General features: G+C 37.5%; 1 protein-coding gene across 16 annotated transcripts in view; it reads right to left on the bottom strand.

Annotated features, from left to right (window-relative positions):
- The window catches only part of Neb (nebulin), a 214,272-nt gene that overhangs the window by 172,055 nt on the left and 23,492 nt on the right, over window positions 1-18,725 (bottom strand). For all 16 annotated transcript variants that reach the window (XM_070023306.1, XM_070023324.1, XM_070023348.1 and 13 more), the window contains exons 13-27: window positions 16,078-16,194; window positions 14,414-14,518; window positions 14,208-14,315; window positions 14,006-14,110; window positions 13,524-13,622; window positions 12,124-12,228; window positions 10,855-10,962; window positions 10,657-10,770; window positions 8,762-8,863; window positions 8,561-8,668; window positions 8,365-8,469; window positions 6,548-6,646; window positions 4,904-5,008; window positions 3,441-3,548; window positions 3,243-3,356 (exon numbers count right to left, since the gene is read on the bottom strand). In XM_070023306.1, the coding sequence (XP_069879407.1) occupies window positions 3,243-3,356; window positions 3,441-3,548; window positions 4,904-5,008; window positions 6,548-6,646; window positions 8,365-8,469; window positions 8,561-8,668; window positions 8,762-8,863; window positions 10,657-10,770; window positions 10,855-10,962; window positions 12,124-12,228; window positions 13,524-13,622; window positions 14,006-14,110; window positions 14,208-14,315; window positions 14,414-14,518; window positions 16,078-16,194 (1,602 nt within the window). The remainder of the gene's footprint in view (window positions 1-3,242; window positions 3,357-3,440; window positions 3,549-4,903; window positions 5,009-6,547; window positions 6,647-8,364; window positions 8,470-8,560; window positions 8,669-8,761; window positions 8,864-10,656; window positions 10,771-10,854; window positions 10,963-12,123; window positions 12,229-13,523; window positions 13,623-14,005; window positions 14,111-14,207; window positions 14,316-14,413; window positions 14,519-16,077; window positions 16,195-18,725) is intronic.

Raw genomic sequence — 18,725 nt, 5'->3', positions numbered from 1 at the left:
TAGAGAGTGACAGCAGACATTAGGAATGGGCCACAGCTTCTTTTTCATACAGGGCTTATTTTAAAACAGGATTTCAAAAGGCTTGCTATAAAGCATTGTTTCTGTTGATGAAAGCTAACTTCAAGTTTCCCAATCAAGATGTATTTTCTAATTAATGAAAAGCACATGAAAGTCATTTCATATCATTGATTTTATCGCATGTCTACTTCATAGATAGAACTATCTTCCAAGCTTTCTAGAGTCATTTTTAAATGATAGGTACGACATTTTCAACCTATTATGAGCTCCACTGAGAACAGCAAGGATATTTGTTTGTTTTTTTCATTCCAAGTTTAATTTTAGTGACAATTTAATAGAAGCTTCAGACTGCTGCAGTTATATAACCTCAGGGGAACAAAGTTTGTGAAACGGAGCCATGAAAGTAACCTTGGCCCTGTGTACTATGCTCTCGTAAGCCAAATGTCCTGGCTGGGCCTCAGGAGGCACCTTCATTGGCAGGTATTCTGGAATGGTTAGACATTGTGCTAATTAGGCCAAATTCCCTGTTTCATCATTACCAACTTACCAGTTACTTCAACAGAGAAAAAAATTCTGACCAATTTCCTTTACAAAAGCTATAAAACTACCTTCTCTTCTTTATAACTACTCAAAGTATTAGTGAACCAAGCCAATAAATAGAGAATGTACTTTGTAAAATTTTCTGTAGTAATTTTCCTCGCAAATGATTGGATCATTTAGCTTAGGGAATTTGAGCTACTTTCTGATATTTTGTGGATAATCATGGTTACTGAATAAATTTAGTGTTTAATTATAAATCTAGACCCTTACTTTTTTTAATGTTTTTTTTAATTGCGCAAATACTGTACAAAGTGGTTACAATTACATGAGCAAGGTAATGAGTATATTTCTTTTTTTTTTTTTTTTTTTTTCGGTCGTGGCGCTTGAACTCTGGGCCTGGGCGCTATCCTTCAGCGCTTCAGCTCAAGGCGAGAGCTCTACCGCTTGAGCCACAGCGCCACTTCCTAGACCCTCACTTATGAAAATAAAAAATGGAAATTCATTATCATAAGAACATTTTAAAAGCTTTTTTTTTAGTTAGAAGAAACTGATAAGCAATGGTACAACAGTCGATGGTGTGAGGAAGTGATTACTGAATTGCTTTGATTCTTTTGTTTTTGTTCAAACCAGAAGATACATCCCAGTGCAGACAAAGTATTGTCAAATATCCAAATGCCTTTAAAAAATTCTTTTAGCTTGGGCATTATGTGAGCATAACCCCATTGATTATCTCTTTCAGGTACTGACACCAACCCCATTGATTATCTCTTTCAGGTACTGACACCAGTTATTAACAAATGTTTGTAAACTTATTTGTGTCTCATGTTCTAAGGCATTTGGTGGCAGGATAAAAAATAAAAGATAAAGCTACACATGACATCAACAGGAGCTGGAGCCTTCTTGAGTAGAGAAAGGACAAGGGGCTAGTAGTGTTGTGTTTGTGAGCATTTATACTGACAAGACAAGGAAGAAGGTGTGTACACATCATTATATGAATACATGATTAAAGTAAATGGTGCAAGTCTATGTTGAACACTGTTATTACTCTAAGGGATCGTCTAAGCCTTGTGTAAACTCTGTGGGGGGGAAGGGGATAGACAGTTTTAGCTCTATCTTTTTTCTTTTTCTTTTCTTTCTTTCTTTTTTCTTTTCTTTTTCCTTTGTCCTTATTTTTTTAGTGCAACTCCTGGGGCTTGACCTCACAGCCTAAGCTCTGTCCTGAGCTGCTTTTGCTCAAGGCCAGTGCTCTGCCACTTGAGCCACTTCTGGCTTTTTCTGAATAGTTTATTGGTGATAAGAGTCTTATGGACGTTCCTGCCTGGGCTAGATTCAAATCACAATCCTCAGATCTCAGCCTCTTGAGTAACTAGAATTACAGCTGTGAGCCACAAGCATCCAGCTTTCTAAGGCTTTAAAAAATGTATTTATAAGATATTTCTTTGTTGCTTTGTATGTCCCTCCCCCACAGTATAACCCCTGCTTTCACTGTATTTGATGTTGGTATAATTTGTGGAGAGGAAGGGAAAAAACAAATTGTTTAAATAGGGATACAGGTGGACCCATTGCAACAATGAGATGTGCAAGATGTTATGTCGAAAAATGAACTTTGCAACTTTGGCGTGGGGGAGTGGGGAGAACAGGGAGTGTGGGGTGGACATGGTAAGGGATGGGAAGGGAAAACAAAGGAGGAGGTAACAATGCTTGATAAGAAATGTACTCATTACCTTGCCCATGTAATTGTAACCCCTCTGTATGGTATTTTCACAATTAAAAAAATGTTTAAAATACTGTATATACTGTAATTTGCAATACTAGATGTTTGCCTCTCTATAGCAAATAAAGCCTAAAGATAATCTAGAAAATCTATTTATTCCCTGAAATTTAGGAAAAAGTTATTTTAAAAAAAGTGTTTTCTAGGGAGGGAGCTGAATTTTTTTTTTAAATTGTATTTTTAAAGGGTTACATAATCAGTGGGGTGTTTTTCTTAGGCCTAGGCCAGTACTAATGACTAAAGTCAATTAACAGCATGGATAAGTATATTCAGTCATGATTTTCTGCTAAAGGTACTTTAAATCTTAAATGTCATTTTTCATTTAGATTAAAACATCTAATGATGTTTTCCAAGAGGTTTTGAGAATGATAATGTATTAAATATTAATGCATACCATTTTCAGAGTAAAATGTACTTCAAATGCCAATCAATAATAAGTTTTCCCCAAACATGCAACATTCAAGACCCTGGGAAATCATTCTACTTTTTAAGCCCTTTTCAGCAAGTTCTTGTGAACAAGATTGGGCCTTTGGGTATACATTCTTTTTTTTCTTTTTCTTTCTTTTATTTTTTTCAGCCTGAGCTTGAACTCAGGGCCTGGTTTTTGTTCTCAAGGCTACAGCTCTGCTACTTTAAGCCACAACGCCACTTCCAGTTTTCCCATGGTCACTTGGAGATAAGAGTCTCCTGGACTTTCCTGCCTAGGCTTGCTTCGAACCACAATCCTCGGATCTAAGCCTCCTGAGTAGCTAGGATAAAAGATCTAAGCCACCAGCATCCGCAATATATAATCTTTTTATGTGTTACATCACTACCACCACTGTCCCCTATCACCCAAACTTCCACCCTCGCCCCCAAGCCCTTCTAAGCATGTTAGCAGGAAGACCATCTTGAACCTAAGATGGACACTCACATCACTCTGGTTTTTGGCCGTCTTCAGAGAGTGCAGTATCTTGGGGTCATCATTAATGCTGAGGGCACCAATCATCTTCCCTTTGCTTTTCTCATAGTCCTTCTTGTACATCACCTGCAAAGACATCACTCATGCTGGATGCTGCCCAGCAGGCAGCGTCCCTCAGGCCTCCCTGCCCAGACCCAGAGCCACACTCACATCGCTGGCATTCTTGCTGTTGGCTTTGGCTGCCAGCAGGGGAATGGCATCCACTTTAATGTCAAACTTCTTAGCCTTGCTCTTCTCCCAGTCGTGCTTATAGACATTCTGGACAGAAACATTTCAGTAAAAGAATTATTTTAAAAATCAACACTGAGCACAGATTAATACATAAAAATGCTTAAAATTTTCCAGTCTCTTTGTGTGTGTGTGTTTGTTGTATTGGAGCTTTGAACTCAGGACCTCTTACTCTTGCTTTTTTCCCATTCAAGGCTAGTACTCTACAAGGCTGGTGTGCTACAAAATGGAAAATAATCTGCCTTAGAAATGACAATGGCTTTCAAACTAGATTTTTCTTCCTTTGTTTCGGTGCTGGGGCTTGAAACCAGAGACTCATGTTCTTGCTTGGCACTTTTGCTCAAATCCTGTACCCCTTGAGCTATACCTCCACTTCTAGATTCTTTAGCTTGTTAACAGTTGAGAAGAGTCTCTTAGATTTGTCTGCCCAGTCTAGCTTTGAAACTCTATCTTCAGATCTCAGTTGCCTGAGGATTACAGCTGTGAACCACCGGCACCTGGACATAAGCTTTTTTTTCTTATTTAATACATCATTTATTTATTTGTTTTAATTTTTTATTATTCTCTTTAAGTAGTTGTACAAAGGAATTGCCATTCAATAAAGCAGTTTATTAATACAATACATCTTTATCAGTGTTACCCTTTTCAACATTCTTACCCATTGGTACATGGTCTTTTTTAACTGATAAGTATTTTTATGCAATATGAGTATAATTTAATTTGTCTATCATCTAGTCTCTTCTTCCATAAGTGGGAAAAAGAATGGAAATATTACATACTCTTTTGAATGTTGAGAACATTGTAAAAACTATTACCTTAGTATATAAAGAATAATTCAAAATGACAGCCATTTAAAGAAGATGAAATGTGATATTTGCATGAAAGTGAGCTTGAAAATAATAGTGATTGGTAACAGGATAAATGAAGAAACACTGACAAGTGCCAAGGAAAATTAAACCTGATTGCTAAGTAAGAGTCTTAAGAGTACTTGGGCCTTAAATCTCTATTTTCACAATTGTTAACAATCTTACAGTTTATTTACATAACTCTTGATTCTGTCTTCTTTGTTGCTGTTGTTTTGTGCTGGTCCTGGACTTGAACTCAGGGCCCTGGCCACTGTCTCTGGGCTGTATTTTCTCTTGCTCAAGGTTAGTGCTCTACCATTTGAGCCACAGCTCTACCTCTGGCTTTCTAATGGAGAGTTGGACATAAGAATCTCATGAACTTTCCTGCTTGGGTTGCTTTTGAATCACAATCCTCAGATCTCCGCCTTCAAAGTAGCTAGGATTACAGTCATGAGCCACTAGTGCCTGACATTATTTTTAAACACATATATCTCCTCTTGTCACACACACCAAACAGGCATCTGTGGCTTTGGTACTTACGTCACTCAGGTTATAGGCATTGACCCTGTGTTGAATAAACTCAGGAGCATCTGCTGGTACATTGCACTTGAACTTCTCACCTTCATGCTTTGCTTTGTAGTTCAGCTGAAAAACAGTGGGTTCAACTATGGGTTGAAGGTATCTACCAAGTCTCAGTATTGGAAAAATAATCTCCAGTCATATATTAATGGCTATTTGAAAAGTAGGATATTTGGGAAGTACTTGTGTATGAAGGCCATTGCTCTGATAAATGGATTAATCCACTCATACATTAGTAGGTAAATGGGTGATCACAAGAGTGGCTTTGTTATGAAAGCCACCTGTCTGGCTAGCTTGATTTGTCCCATCACATGATGTCCTCTTCCTACCATTTTATGATGCAACCAGAAGCCATCTCTACATACTAGCACCATACTCTTGGATTTCCCAGATTCCAGAACAATGAGGTAGGTAACCCTTTATTCTTTATAAATAATTTTGTCTCAAGTATTTTCCTATAGCAACTGAAAATGGACCAACACAGATATCCAACAGATCAGATATGTGTGTGTATGTGTGTGTGTGTGTGTGTGTGTGTGTGTGTGTGTGTGTGTGTGTGTGTGTGTGTACATACCTAATTCATTGGTACTAAGAAAAAGCACACTAAGGTACACAATGCTATCAAAGTTAGAAAAGGCTCTGAGTTCTTACCCTCTCTTTCAGGGATTATGGTATAACCAGATTTGAAGTTGCTATTTAATTGCTTAGGGACAAACATATCTGATTAATGTCACTGCTCTGTGACTGAAGGACATGAAAAGTATTAAATACTATGATCATAGTAACAACAAAACAGCGATAATCCTAAAGATATTTACACAGCTAAAATGATAAACATGGAATTTAAAGTTTAGAAAAGGCAGTATTAGGTAGAAGAAAGGGAATGCAAATAAATTAGGTTGTACAATTCTGTAGCTGATGGTACAAAGCACAAGCAGAGAGGCAAAATATGGGGGTTCCCCCAAAGCCTACTAAATTAGAATCTACATTTTTAACAGGGTCACTAAGTGATCTTATGAATGGAAATGGTTGCTGTCCTAATCTCTGCATGGTTGAACCACTCCTGCCTTCAACTTTCCTTAATCACTAATGCCTTCCCCAACATCATACAATTATAATCTGTGTGTAGTCGTTTCTTTATTGTCTGAAGTCTTTATGGTACTTGTGTCTCTTTCTCTTTGTGAAGTTTTCATAACTTAATATCTGCCTAGTTACCCACCCAAATGGAGGCTCTTTCTGGCCCTGATTTTAGTGTTTTAGTGTCTATGTAACAGGTCCTAGAGAGAAAGCACAGTATTCTTACTAAAAATCAGTGAATCAGTAAATTAATGGAAACCATAGGAGCAATGTGTGTGTGCATGCGTGCGTGTGTGTGCGTGTGTGTGTGTGTGTGTGTGTGTGTGTGTGTGTGTGTGTGGTCATGGGGCTTGAACTCTGGGTCTGGGCACTGTCCCTCAGCTCTTCAGCTCAAGGCACTTGAGCCACAGAGCCACATTACTAGATGGTTGATGAGTCCATGAAGATTAAGTGTGTAAATGGTGACATTTTAAATGAAACCAAGCACTCTATGCAGGTAGCCTCCAAAGCACAAGTCAAGGTACTTACGTCACTAAGCTGTTTGGTATTGAGCTGGGCTTGCAATAGTACAGGAGTATCAGTGACTGCTGTGAATTTAGTCTTATCCGGGTGGAGTTTGTAAGTATGCTAGAAAAGAAGATAGATTTTAATTAAATTAAATGTATCTTTTTTTGTTTGTTTGTTTGTTTGTTTTGGGTTTTGGTTTTTTTGGGGTTTTCTTTTTTTTTTTTTTTTTTTTTTGTCGGTCGTGGGGCTTGAACTCTGGGCCTGGGCGTTGTCCCTTAGCTCTTCAGCTCAAGGCGAGCGCTCTACCACTTGAGCTACAGCGCCACTTCCAATTAAATGTATCTTTATATTCTTGTCAAATTCACACTCATGTATGAAGAGGTTCCGGTAAAAAATTGTTTGATTGCTCCCCAAACTTTGATACATTCTTATCTCATCTCTTTTACTTTTTTTCCCATTCTCCTTCCTGACTTCTGTCTCCTGAAGTTGCCTGTTTTCCTGCTTCACCTCTGCCACTATATTAATCTTCCCTGAACCAGCTCTCCACTGCAGTTGGTATTCAAGCTACCCTGCATCTACCCTCCTTCCTTTCCTACAATATCATCTCTCACAATCCTCCCCCTTCCCAATAAAGCTCAGCTGTCTCCGAACCTTCCAATTCCTCATTCTCTTCTTAGGGTCTTCTTCTGGCTTCTCTACCCTGATCTTGGCAGGGCTGGACATTACTGTCTCATACCTTCCTGAGTCTAACGTGGCCAACCAATCATGCTCTCTCACATTATCCTAGTTTAATACTATTTTTTGCAAAAATAAAATTATTTTGTTATCTTTAAACAGTGTTACAAAGGGGTTTAAATAGCACACATCAATTCATGAGTAAAATGCATCTTTTCTTGTTGTTGTTGTTGTTGGTCATGGGACTTGAACTCACAACCTGGGTACTGTCCCTGAGCTTTTGCAGTCAAGGCTGGTATTCTACCACTTTGAGTTACAGCTCCACTTCTGATTTTTAGGCAGTTAATTGGATATAAGAGTCTCATAGTAGGGCTGGGAAGATGGGTCAGTGGTAGGATGCTTGCCTTGCATGCATGAGGCCCTGGGTTCAATTCCTCAGCACTGCATAAGCAGAAAAAGCCGGAAGTGGTGCTGTAGCCAAAGTGGTAGAGCGCTAGCTTTGAACTGAAGAGCGGAGGGACAGCACCCAGGCCAAGTTCAGGCACCACAACCAACAACAACAACAACAAAAGCGTCTCATAGTAATCTTTAGATCTCAGCCTCCTGAGTAGCTAGGATTTCAGACATGAGCCATCAGTGCCCAGGTATTGTGCAATGCATCTTGACCAACATTACCCTTCCCATCATCTTCCTTTCCATCTCTCCCAACCCTGTCCATCCCCTCAAGTTACCTGTTTCCATTTTCACATAGGCACATTGAATATTAGGATTTTAACACCATCCTGTGCGCATTTTAACATTGTCTGGTATCTTTTGCGTTCCTGGAATCCATTGTTTATTGTCTGTTTCTCTCATTCCAAAGGAAGCTCCAGGAGAGGCAGTCTGCCTTGTTACCTACTCCTTCTCAGCACCAAGAACTATGCTTGGCACATGCTAGTTGGTAAACAACTTTATGTTTATGTTCCCCAATTCCACACACACACACACACACACACACACACACACACAACATGAAAAATTGTATTTTTTTTTTCAGGCAAAATTTTAAATTGCTGATGTCCTGCTAATCACTTGATGTTAGCATTTAATCTCCTGCTCAGTTTACCACTAGGTGGCACAAGCACCCCAAACCATTGTAAGAAATTCAAGGCAAGCCCACTTACATCTTTACACTGGTCTAGCTTCTTGATTGCTTCATATTCTTGTGTTATTGTCTGAGGAAAATAACACTTCCCTTTATCTTCTTCATACTCTGCCTTGTAACTTTTCTATAATGAGGAAGAACAAAAATAGATCAGAACTGCTGTTGTTCCCCGAACAATGTCACTGTGAGAAATGAATAATTGCCTTCAAACTTACATCACTATTTTGAGCCGAAACTTTCATACAGTGTGTATGATATGGGTCCTCGAAGCTGCCTACATAATGTCCCAAAATATTCTTTAGATACAAATCTTTGTATTTAGCCTGAAAAAGAAAACATACATATTTTAAGCTCATAGTTATTTGTTAAACAATAGGAAAAGCCTTCCCACCATGGAAGTAACTAGGTTTACCAACCTCGCTGAAGTTCTTCAGCTGAGTATCAAGTTGATATTTCGGCGTCTCACAGTAATTCATGCTTTTCGCCTTTGTCTTCTCATAATTTTCTTTGTATAATCTCTGTCAAAACAAAACCAAATCAAACCAACAAGAATATATCTCATGGAAGCAGAGCTTTTCATGTTATTGCTATTCTTCAACCAATGGGGCAAAAGTTTTATTTCTTCCATATTTATTTCCCATCAAACAGAAGATATACAGGAGCCTTGCATTTTTATAAAATGTTTCTGCAAATAATCATAAATTTGCTTATGTTATTTGTCCTTCAACCAATGGGGAAAATTGGTATTTCCTCCATATTTATTTCCCACCAAACAGAAGATATACATGAGCTTTGCATTTTTATAAAATCTCTCTGTAAATAATCATAAATTTGCTTATGTTATTTGTCCTAATATTTCTCAGATTGAAAAACTTAAAACACATCATTGCTGCTAGTTCACATTTCTGCCTTGTATTTGTTACATTTGATGTATTTGAAAGAAAATAAATTTTTTAAGTTGGTATAAAATGAGGATATGGATTAAAGAGGACCTTAGATGTTAGGAACTGCCCTAGAAACATGATCAGTTCAGAACAAGGTGACAACACATTGTACCACCCCTCTAGCAAGTTGGCCTTTCTTGTTTTATGACAACAATATATGAAGATATGGTTTTTAAAAATCATTTAACATGTGTTAAATCATTGCATGTATTTCTTCACACTCTCTTTAAGTTCTCTCATGTAGAAATCCAATAATATCTCAGCAAAGACAGGACGATGGAAGTATTTCTTTCTAAAAACTAGAAACACAATTTGGACTTAAAATTTTATTTTTGGTAAGGAGTTTAAAGTGTTTAAAATGAGATTAATATTTTATAAAATTCTCAAGGCAAAATATTTTGCTTTTGATTTTTTTATCTGATGTTTCCTACTTTTTAATTTTTTTCCCGTCTAGTAGTTCTAGGGTTTAAACTCAGAGCCAAGTACTTGCAAAGATGTCTTTCTAATCCAGGCTGCTAAGCTGTGTTCTGCCTACTTTTAGGCTTCCCATAGTTGCTAGGATCTCAGGTGTGTATCAACCCATCCAGCTCCCTCTATGGCAATGGAGATTTGTGAACTATTCTTTCTGGGCTGGCCTGGTACTGTGATCCTATCAATCTCAGCCTCCCATGTGCCTTGAGATGTCAGGACATGACAATGGAGCCCAGTTATAGGTGGAGAAGTGATATCACAAACTTTCCTGCTTCTTCTTGCCTTAAATAACGATCTTCCCATTAGCAATCTCCCAAGTAGCTAGGATTATTGGTGTGAGCCACCACTTACAGCCCTATTTCTGTAAGTTTTCTCATTTGTTTTTATTTTTTCTGCATAGGACTTTGCAAATACCTTAATCAGTTCAGGGCATTGAATGAATGCATATCTCTATCTCCAGAAAAAATGACAAAGAAAAAAGCATTGCTAGTATATATACCCTCCGGTGAAAATAGAACTTTTCTTTTTTCTTTTTTTTTTTTTAAGAAAATGAGCTGGAATTAACTCTTCAAGATTCAGTGTCTTTTCAATGTAAACAAGTAAGTGAGTAGTTAAGGTCACTCATTTTCCCTAATCATCCAGCCTTTCTTGCTTTCATTCTTTGTCATTCTGAATCTAAGATTTCAATTAAATTAAAACCAGTCCATGGTTATATTAAACAGAAGTGTGAGAAGTGGAGTTGTGGCACAAATAGTAGAGTGCTAGCCTTGAGCACTAACGCTCTGAGACAATGTCCAGGCTATGAGTTCAAGCCCAGAACTGGCACAAAAAAGTCACAGTCCATTATAGAAATGTGGCCAAACTGGAAAGTATGAGTGGTTTACAAAGACACTCACATCACTCTGGTTTTTGGCTGCCTTCAGGGAGTGCAGCATCTTGGGGTCATCATTAATGCTGAGGGCGCCAATCATCTTCCCTTTGCTTTTCTCATAGTCCTTCTTGTACATCACCTGCAAAGACATCACTCATGCTGGATGCTGCCCAGCAGGCAGCGTCCCTCAGGCCTCCCTGCCCAGACCCAGAGGCACACTTACATCGCTGGCATTCTTGCTGTTGGCTTTGGCTGCCAGCAGGGGAATGGCATCCACTTTAATGTCAAACTTCTTAGCCTTGCTCTTCTCCCAGTCGTGCTTATAGGCATTCTGGATAGGAACATTTCAGCAAAGGAATTGGCAAAGGTGACATGCATGTTACAACACTTGAGGACTGAAGGGCAGCGAATTACATTTTCTTAATGTAAAATAAATGAACCCTTTTAATTGTCCATGAAATCATGTATATTTTAAATAATTCTCCTCAAGCTGATTCTCCAAGAACAGGCTTTTCTTCTCTCCATTAGACTCTTTCATCAACTTATTATAGTTCTAGTTTTCATTCTGATATTTGATTACTAACACTGACTATTTTACAAAGCACCCAAGTATTCTAGAGGTAACTTACTTCTTATGATATAAAGGCATCACTTGCATCTAAATCTGCAAAAATTATTTCATGGGGCTGGGAAGGTGGCTCAGTGGTAGAGCACTTGCCTTGCATGCATGATGCCCTGGGTTCGATTCCTCAGCACCACATAAGCAAAAAGAAAAAAGCCAGAAGTGGCACTGTGGCTCAAGTGGTAGAGCACTAGCCTTGAGCTGAAGAGCTGAGGGACAGCGCCCAGTTCCAGAGTTCAGGCCTCACGACCAGACCCAAAAAAAAATTATTTCATGGATCTTGTAACTTATTATGGAATTGATGAAGAAATTAAGCCACTCCCCCCTTAGGATGAGAAGGGCAATATGACTTTTCAATCAAATTAAGTTCAGTAAACAAGAGATGGCAATGGGAAGCCCAACATTTTCCTTTTAAATGTTTTATATCTTCATTCATGCAAGTTATCTTATGTGTAGAAGTATTATTTGTGAAAATGAAGGACATTGTAAGCCTATCATGAAATTATATCTAAAAAGACCAAATTCTGAAGAACTGAATTTCGGAATAGTATAACTGAATGCATAGCTAAAAGATCACCATTAAGATTTGCAATTAAGCATATACGAGTGGTGATACTTTGAGGGATGGTTAAAATATATTAAGATTGTCTAGTTGAATGAATCTACTTACGAGATGGCTATGGTTACACCCATTTAATGGTGAATTCAAGTTACCTTGATAGACACATTGCATCCTATTCCAACAGGATACAAATGTTAACTATCTTACCCACCTTACCATTGAGTTATTCATTCAGCTGCAAAGAAGCGATGGCAAAATGAAAGCCCAGGTTGTCAGTTTGTCATAGTGTACAGTGACAGGAAACTTACATCACTCAGGTTGTAGGCGTTGACTTTATGCTGGATAAAGGCAGGAGTGTCAGGAGGAATATGGCACTTGAACTTTTCACTTTCATGTTTTGCTTTGTAATTCAGCTAAAGAGAGCCAAGTTTGGGGAAGGGGGGGGGGGGGAGAAAGAGAGAATCATTTCAAAATACAAAAACTTTTCTTATATAGTATATTTTGTGAAGTAACTGACAAAGTTAAGATTATGAGAGAGAGATAGAGGTTAAGTAGGCCGTGCTACATTACTGTGTGGTGGACCCTAGACAGCCATTGGTTCACCTGTGGCTGTGGCAAGACCCTATTGGAGAGAGGTGTCTCTTACACATTCCCTTCCATGCACTTCACTTTTGGCATGGTAGGATCTGAGATAATCTGAGATACTCTACCCTGTCTTTTTTCTGTTGATGCTCAAATCTTTCCTAATTGTCACCTCTTATATATCTTAGTTGTTGATGCCATGATGGCCATAAATCTGTTGAGGTTACTTTTTATTTTCACATTTTTAATTCAACATTGGTTTAGAAATTTATATTTAAAGCTTGTAAGAAAAAAATAAACCTCAAAGATTCTATTTTCCAGAAACTTAGCTGGGAGAAAGTAATCCTATATGCTGACTATCTAGTTCGGTTGAGCTACAAGGTATGCTGTGTACATTTTCCTTTCACTTAATTTTCAAAACATCAAATTATTAAAAAGAAAGAAGAGGCATAGAAATATTCAACAATTTGGCCATCTGGTCATAAATGGCAGAGCTGAAACTTGAGTCCAGTTTTGTCTAACTTTAGAACTCAATGTTTTTAGTTCTCAAAGTTTCCTTCACATGATCACTTTTTTTCCTAAATATGATCCGTTTAAGATGATAAAAATAAAATTATATTTTAGGTGATTATAAACATATACAAGTATAAATTGCTAAATTGCTAAACCTTAACCTTATTTCTTTTTCTTTTTTTGGTCTATCATGGGGCTTGAACTCTGGGTCTGGGTGCTATCCAGCTCAAGGTGAAGGTGCTCTTCAGCTCAAGGTGAACACTGTACCACTTGAGCCACAGACTACTTCTGGTTTTCTGGTGGTTAATTGGAGATGAGAGTCTCATGGACTTTCCTGCCCGGGCTGACTTTGAACTGTGATCCTCAGATCTCAGACTCCTGAGTAGGTAGGATTATAGGTGTGAGGCACCCGTGCCTGGCTCCTTAGCCTTTTTGTATGTGACAAAAATTTAAATTTTGTGGGCTGGGGATGTAGCTTGCCTTACCCAGCATAAGTGAGGCTCTGGATTCCACCTCCAGAACTACAAAACCAAAACATGGTTGGACTTCATGTGTGGGGTTATGAAAAGCTCTCTTTCCTTTGTGGAATCTCTGGGTATGTAGAGGAACTTACATCGCTCAGTTGTTTGGAATTGACTTGAGCTTGCACCAAAACAGGAGAGTCGGAGACTTGAGTGAATTTCGTCTTATCTGGATGTACTTTGTAGGTGTGCTGTCAGTTAGAAAGAAATTTGCTTTAGCTGTCAAATACTGGAGGCCAAGAGAAAGAAGAACACTATCCCCCCTCAAAGACACTGCAAGTATAATTTTTTTTCTAACTGGACTAGTTTGTTCTGCAGATGCTATGGTGTGTATATTGGAAACTTTGACCTGTTTTTAGATTCTTGATATTTTTTATTTTTTAAGAAAATGAGCTGGAATTTACTCTTGAAACATGGAGATGCCAACCAGGAAAAATAGTGCATCTTTGCAGAACAGATTTTGTTTCTTTTGATTTCCTTGTTGAAATATATTTGTAAAAGTGTCAAAATTTTAAATCTATTTTGACCCACTATTTGCAACAGTGGGTATTCCCAGTGCATACTATGGACTTACATCTTTACATTGATCCAGTTTCTTGATCGCTTCATATTCCTGAGTTATAGTCTGGGGGAAGAAGCCTTTCCCACGATCCTCCTCATACTCTGCTTTGTAGTTTTTCTATGAGAAGAAAAAGAGCAGATGTAAGGATGCAACTATTGTATTTATTCTCTGAAATGTGTTATTTGGAAAGTCAAATAATTGTCCCAGAACTTACATCACTGTTTTGGGCCGTAACTTTCATACAGTGTGAATGATACGGATCCTCAAAGCTGCCTATGTAGTGTCCCAAAATATTCTTTAAGTAGGAATCTTTATATTTAGTCTAAAACACAAAACACAGTTCATTGATTAATCAAATAGATAATTTGTTAAATGATTGGGTCTTGTTAACAGAAGGGGAAGTTGTTAAAGATTGCTTACATCACTACTGAAGTTCTGCAAAACTGTGTCAAGCTGGAATTTGGGGGTCTCACAGTAATTTATGCTCTTTGCCTTTGTCTTTTCATAGTTTTCCTTGTATAGTTTCTGTCAAAGAAAGAAATCAGTTTAAATAGACTCCTGTTACTCCCACGCTGTATTTTCCAACGCTAAACAAAATAGAAAAGATATCAACTGTCTGAAAATTGACAATCCAAGATGGGGTGTCATAAATCATAGCCATTTTCTATTAGCAATCACTAGTGTAAAGCCTAAGTTTTAAACTTTTTTTTAAGACACCACTATACTGCCTTTAGCCAAGGCAGAGATCCTATAGAGCTCTGAGTTGCTCCTTGTCTTTGGGATATTATTCTTTTCTTGCTGATTGTGTCCCAGCAAACAGAGGTTTTTGGAAACTAAGTTGTTTGACTTTTTGTTTTAAACATATATTCAGGTAAAAGTTAATGTAAGTTGAGTTATGTACAATTTCTCTTCCTCTTTATGCAAAGGGAGTGGGGAAATCTCTAATTAAGCAATTAGTCTTAAAAAGGAAGCCTATCTGGAGAATTCAAAGTATGAGTCATTATGAACTCTCCTCCACTAACACTTATCTTTAACTTGAACAACAATGAGAATCAATGATTCATTTTAAATGCATAACTGAGGAAGATCATTGAAATTTTTCAGTATTAGGTTCTCAAAATTTAAATCATCTTATTCTCTGCTTATAAGCTGCATTCTTTGTCAACAAAGTGGATTTCAATCTGGGCTGTTAATATGTTTAATAAATAGTCCATTTAGAGAGAAGAAGTGCTATGTATTGATTTCCAAGCAGAGCTATTTGGACAAATACATTTGTACACTCTAACCATGTCACCCCACCACCCTCCAACTTCGGACACTCATTTCCTAATGTGGACCTAAATCAAGAGTATGGAACAGATAACTAGCCTACTCAGAAAGCTACATAAAATTCTTAAATACTGACAAAATTTAATGTATTCTATGTACTCTAACAATAAGGAAAACTCTCCAGTGATTATGTTGTATGTATGTATGTGTAGATGACACACATAATATAAACATACATATGTGTGTATATGTGTATACATGCACACACACAAGTTGTATATATGTACATCTATATGCATATATGTACAATTTGTCTATATATATGGACAAATTGGTCTTGGGCCATTAGTCATTTATAGCCAGACTGAGGCTTATCTAATCTAGTTCACACCTAATGGCTTTAGTGAGTGTCTTAATAACTCCATAGTAAAAAAAAAAAAAAAAAGTACAGTGATAAGAAAAGCCTTCTTTTAAGTTTTGTACTGAAGCCCAAGATTTGTATTTGAATGTTTTTCCTGCCTGGTCAAAATCACAGCACATTTTCAGTGTGCTCATTGGTCCAGATCCCCAGAGCTTCTAAACAGATGAAGACTTCTCTGCTCTTTGAATTGAAACTCCAGGATTGCAAAAATGGACACACATCATACTCAGAGGCACTCAGCCCTCTACGGTTAGCTAGTTCTGGTGCAACAGCTACTCCATAGCCTTCAAGTATTTGCAAAGTTTTGTATGAATGCCATTACTGTAGAAAGAGAAAAATGCCATCTCTCTTACTGCTAAGGTTTACAAGTAATTTTTGAAAAGAATATACTTACGTCACTTAGGACATTTCCTGCCGCCTTCAGCTGCCTGAGCAGCGGGTTCTCTGAAGCAGGAAGTACATTATAATCTGCTTTTCCTTTATTCTTTTCATAATCTTCTTTGTATTTTACCTACAAGATAAAATATAATGATAAAACAACTCAAGGGGTTATTTTTATCCTCCTCTCAACTGTGGTAATTATGACATCGTTCCACAGATCAATTTTCTTCCATTTTCTGTTTAGAAATATGACAACTTGACATTTGATAAACAAAGTGCTCATAGTAATTCATAACAGCAACAAAAAATGGCATAAATTTCCAGGGTACTTTTTCTCCTTATTTATTCATTCACACATATCTACAGGGAGTTGATTATGTGCCTGGCTCTGGAAAGAATATCACATGGTCCCTGCCCTGGAAGAAAGATACATAAATAATGGAAAGAAAAAGATACAGAATAATGACAGCACACTCTGCTCCAAAATGTCTGCTGTTCTGAAACCTTCACTCAGCTTTTAAATTCCAACCACTTGTCTTCCAACACATTTTCAAAGAAAAGAAGTATCATCAGCCTATACTTTTCTACCTCACCTGTAGCTGTGTGTTTAGCATGTGCATGTCCAATATTCTACAGGAGAAGGAGAAAGGAGCTGGATGTGAATGAATGGGGCAACCTCATCTTGTCTCTCTACCCTTTCCACCTTGCACTTAAAAAAATTGTTATTGCAAATGTGATGTACAAAGGGTTTACCATTTCATAAGTCAGGTAAGGATTACATTTCTTTTTGGACATGATCACCCCTTCCAACCTTGTACTTTTAACTCCAGATATGGCTAAAGCAGTAAGAGTATGCTTGTGTATATTTGGGGGAGGGGTTAGGTTTAAAGGTCCCTTATGAAGGGCATGTCAATAGGGAATAGAAGAAAAAAATAGATTCTTGTGCAAACCATTATCCCTAGTCTAAGCCATTTAGACAGACAATATAATCTTAGAAGTTTGACAGATTCTAGATAAATCATCTAATTTAATAACCATACCCAAAAGTAGGACATACACAAGTAAACTCAGATGTATTAACTCTACGGGGGATATTACAAGCTTGGGAAACAAAATAGCCTTTATACCTTATAGAATTTTGTACTTCCCTGAGAAAATGGAAATGGCCAAAAAAGAAACTGACAACTCCTAATATACCCCACCTGCATTTGGGATGCAGGTTATTTTCTCTGTTATACAGATGAACTTACAGAGCTTGTGACAAAGTCATCCCTCCTCTTAGGCATTAAACCTCTTCCCTTCCACATACCTAATGACATCGCTCCTCCAATACCAACCAATGTCCCTTTCTATTGAATTTTCCCCTCAGCATAGAAACATGGTGTTTCATGTCTCCACTCTTAGTAATTCTCTCTTCAAAACTTTTCCCTTAAGTACTACCTTAGTTTCTTCTTTTCTTTGTGGAAAAATACTTTGAAGGAAGGAATGTTTTCTATATTGAATTTTTCTCTTTTCTTTCACTCATGAGTCCTTGCAAAGCAGACTCAATTGAACTGCTTTTTAGATACTAGTGACCACACATTGGTAGATCATTCCAGAAACATTTGCACAGGCTCCCCCTGCACTTGCTCCCCAAAACACTGCTTTCTACCAACTCAGCTCCTACTTCATCTTGCTGATGTATTCATGTAGAAGCACTCAAGGTTCAGACTTTGCTGTTTCCTATTCACTTCCCTATCTTGTTACCCTCCAATCTTATGACATTAAATACTTTACATATGCTAATAACTCCCAAATCTATATAACCTTTCCAAATATAAATAGGAACGCCAGATTCCTACAATCATTGGCACCTTGACATTTCTACTTAGATGTCTAAAAGGCACCTTAAATCTAACAGGGAAATGAAAACTCTGGTTTTACCTTTAATAATTGCCTACTTCTTCCACAAGATTCCCTAGCTTGATTAAAAGCAACCTCATTGATCTAACTACTTAAATTGAATGCTTTCCCTATATCATACCCAATCAATCCATCAGCAAATCGAGTTGGCTCTATGTTTACACTATTTCTGATTGTCTGCCTTGCTACCCTCCTGATCCAAAATGTGACTGTCTTGTACCTTCACATTATGTAGTCTTCTTACTTTCTCTCCTCCGAAAGATTCAAGGCTTTGGTAAAACCAAAGATCAGATTCAAGTGTGCTTGGCTTCAGTGTTGATGTTATGTAATAACCATTTTTATTGGACTACCAATAAGCAAAACTTATTACCTAAAGACCATATCCATGGACTTGTTTGTGACCAAGATTTTCACCACTTAGCAGGAAAATAATAAAAATAATGATAGAATTGTATGTGCTAGTATGTGTCTTCATATAAAGCTGCCAATTGTTCTTTGCTAGGTAAAGTATTGAAAGCAGAAATTATAACTTTTCTACTTCTGGATAACAAAAGACCTTTTATTCCATGAAATACTGAAGATAGAAATTTGATGTTAATGCTCATACTTACCAAAAAGTGAGTAGCCCTATGATAATTCCAAAATATTATTATTTTCATCCCATTCTTCCTCAAATGTCTGAGACCCGTTGATCTCAACCTTAGTAATTACCCCCACGAACCTAACCTCCAATAGCCAGAGATATAAGAAATTCACTCA

Source organism: Dipodomys merriami, unplaced genomic scaffold (genome assembly GCF_024711535.1).
Source record: "Dipodomys merriami isolate MVZ:Mamm:240054 unplaced genomic scaffold, mDipMer1.0.p SCAF_1, whole genome shotgun sequence".
Lineage (NCBI taxonomy): Eukaryota > Metazoa > Chordata > Mammalia > Rodentia > Heteromyidae > Dipodomys > Dipodomys merriami.
This window is presented reverse-complemented; position numbering and strand designations above follow the sequence as displayed.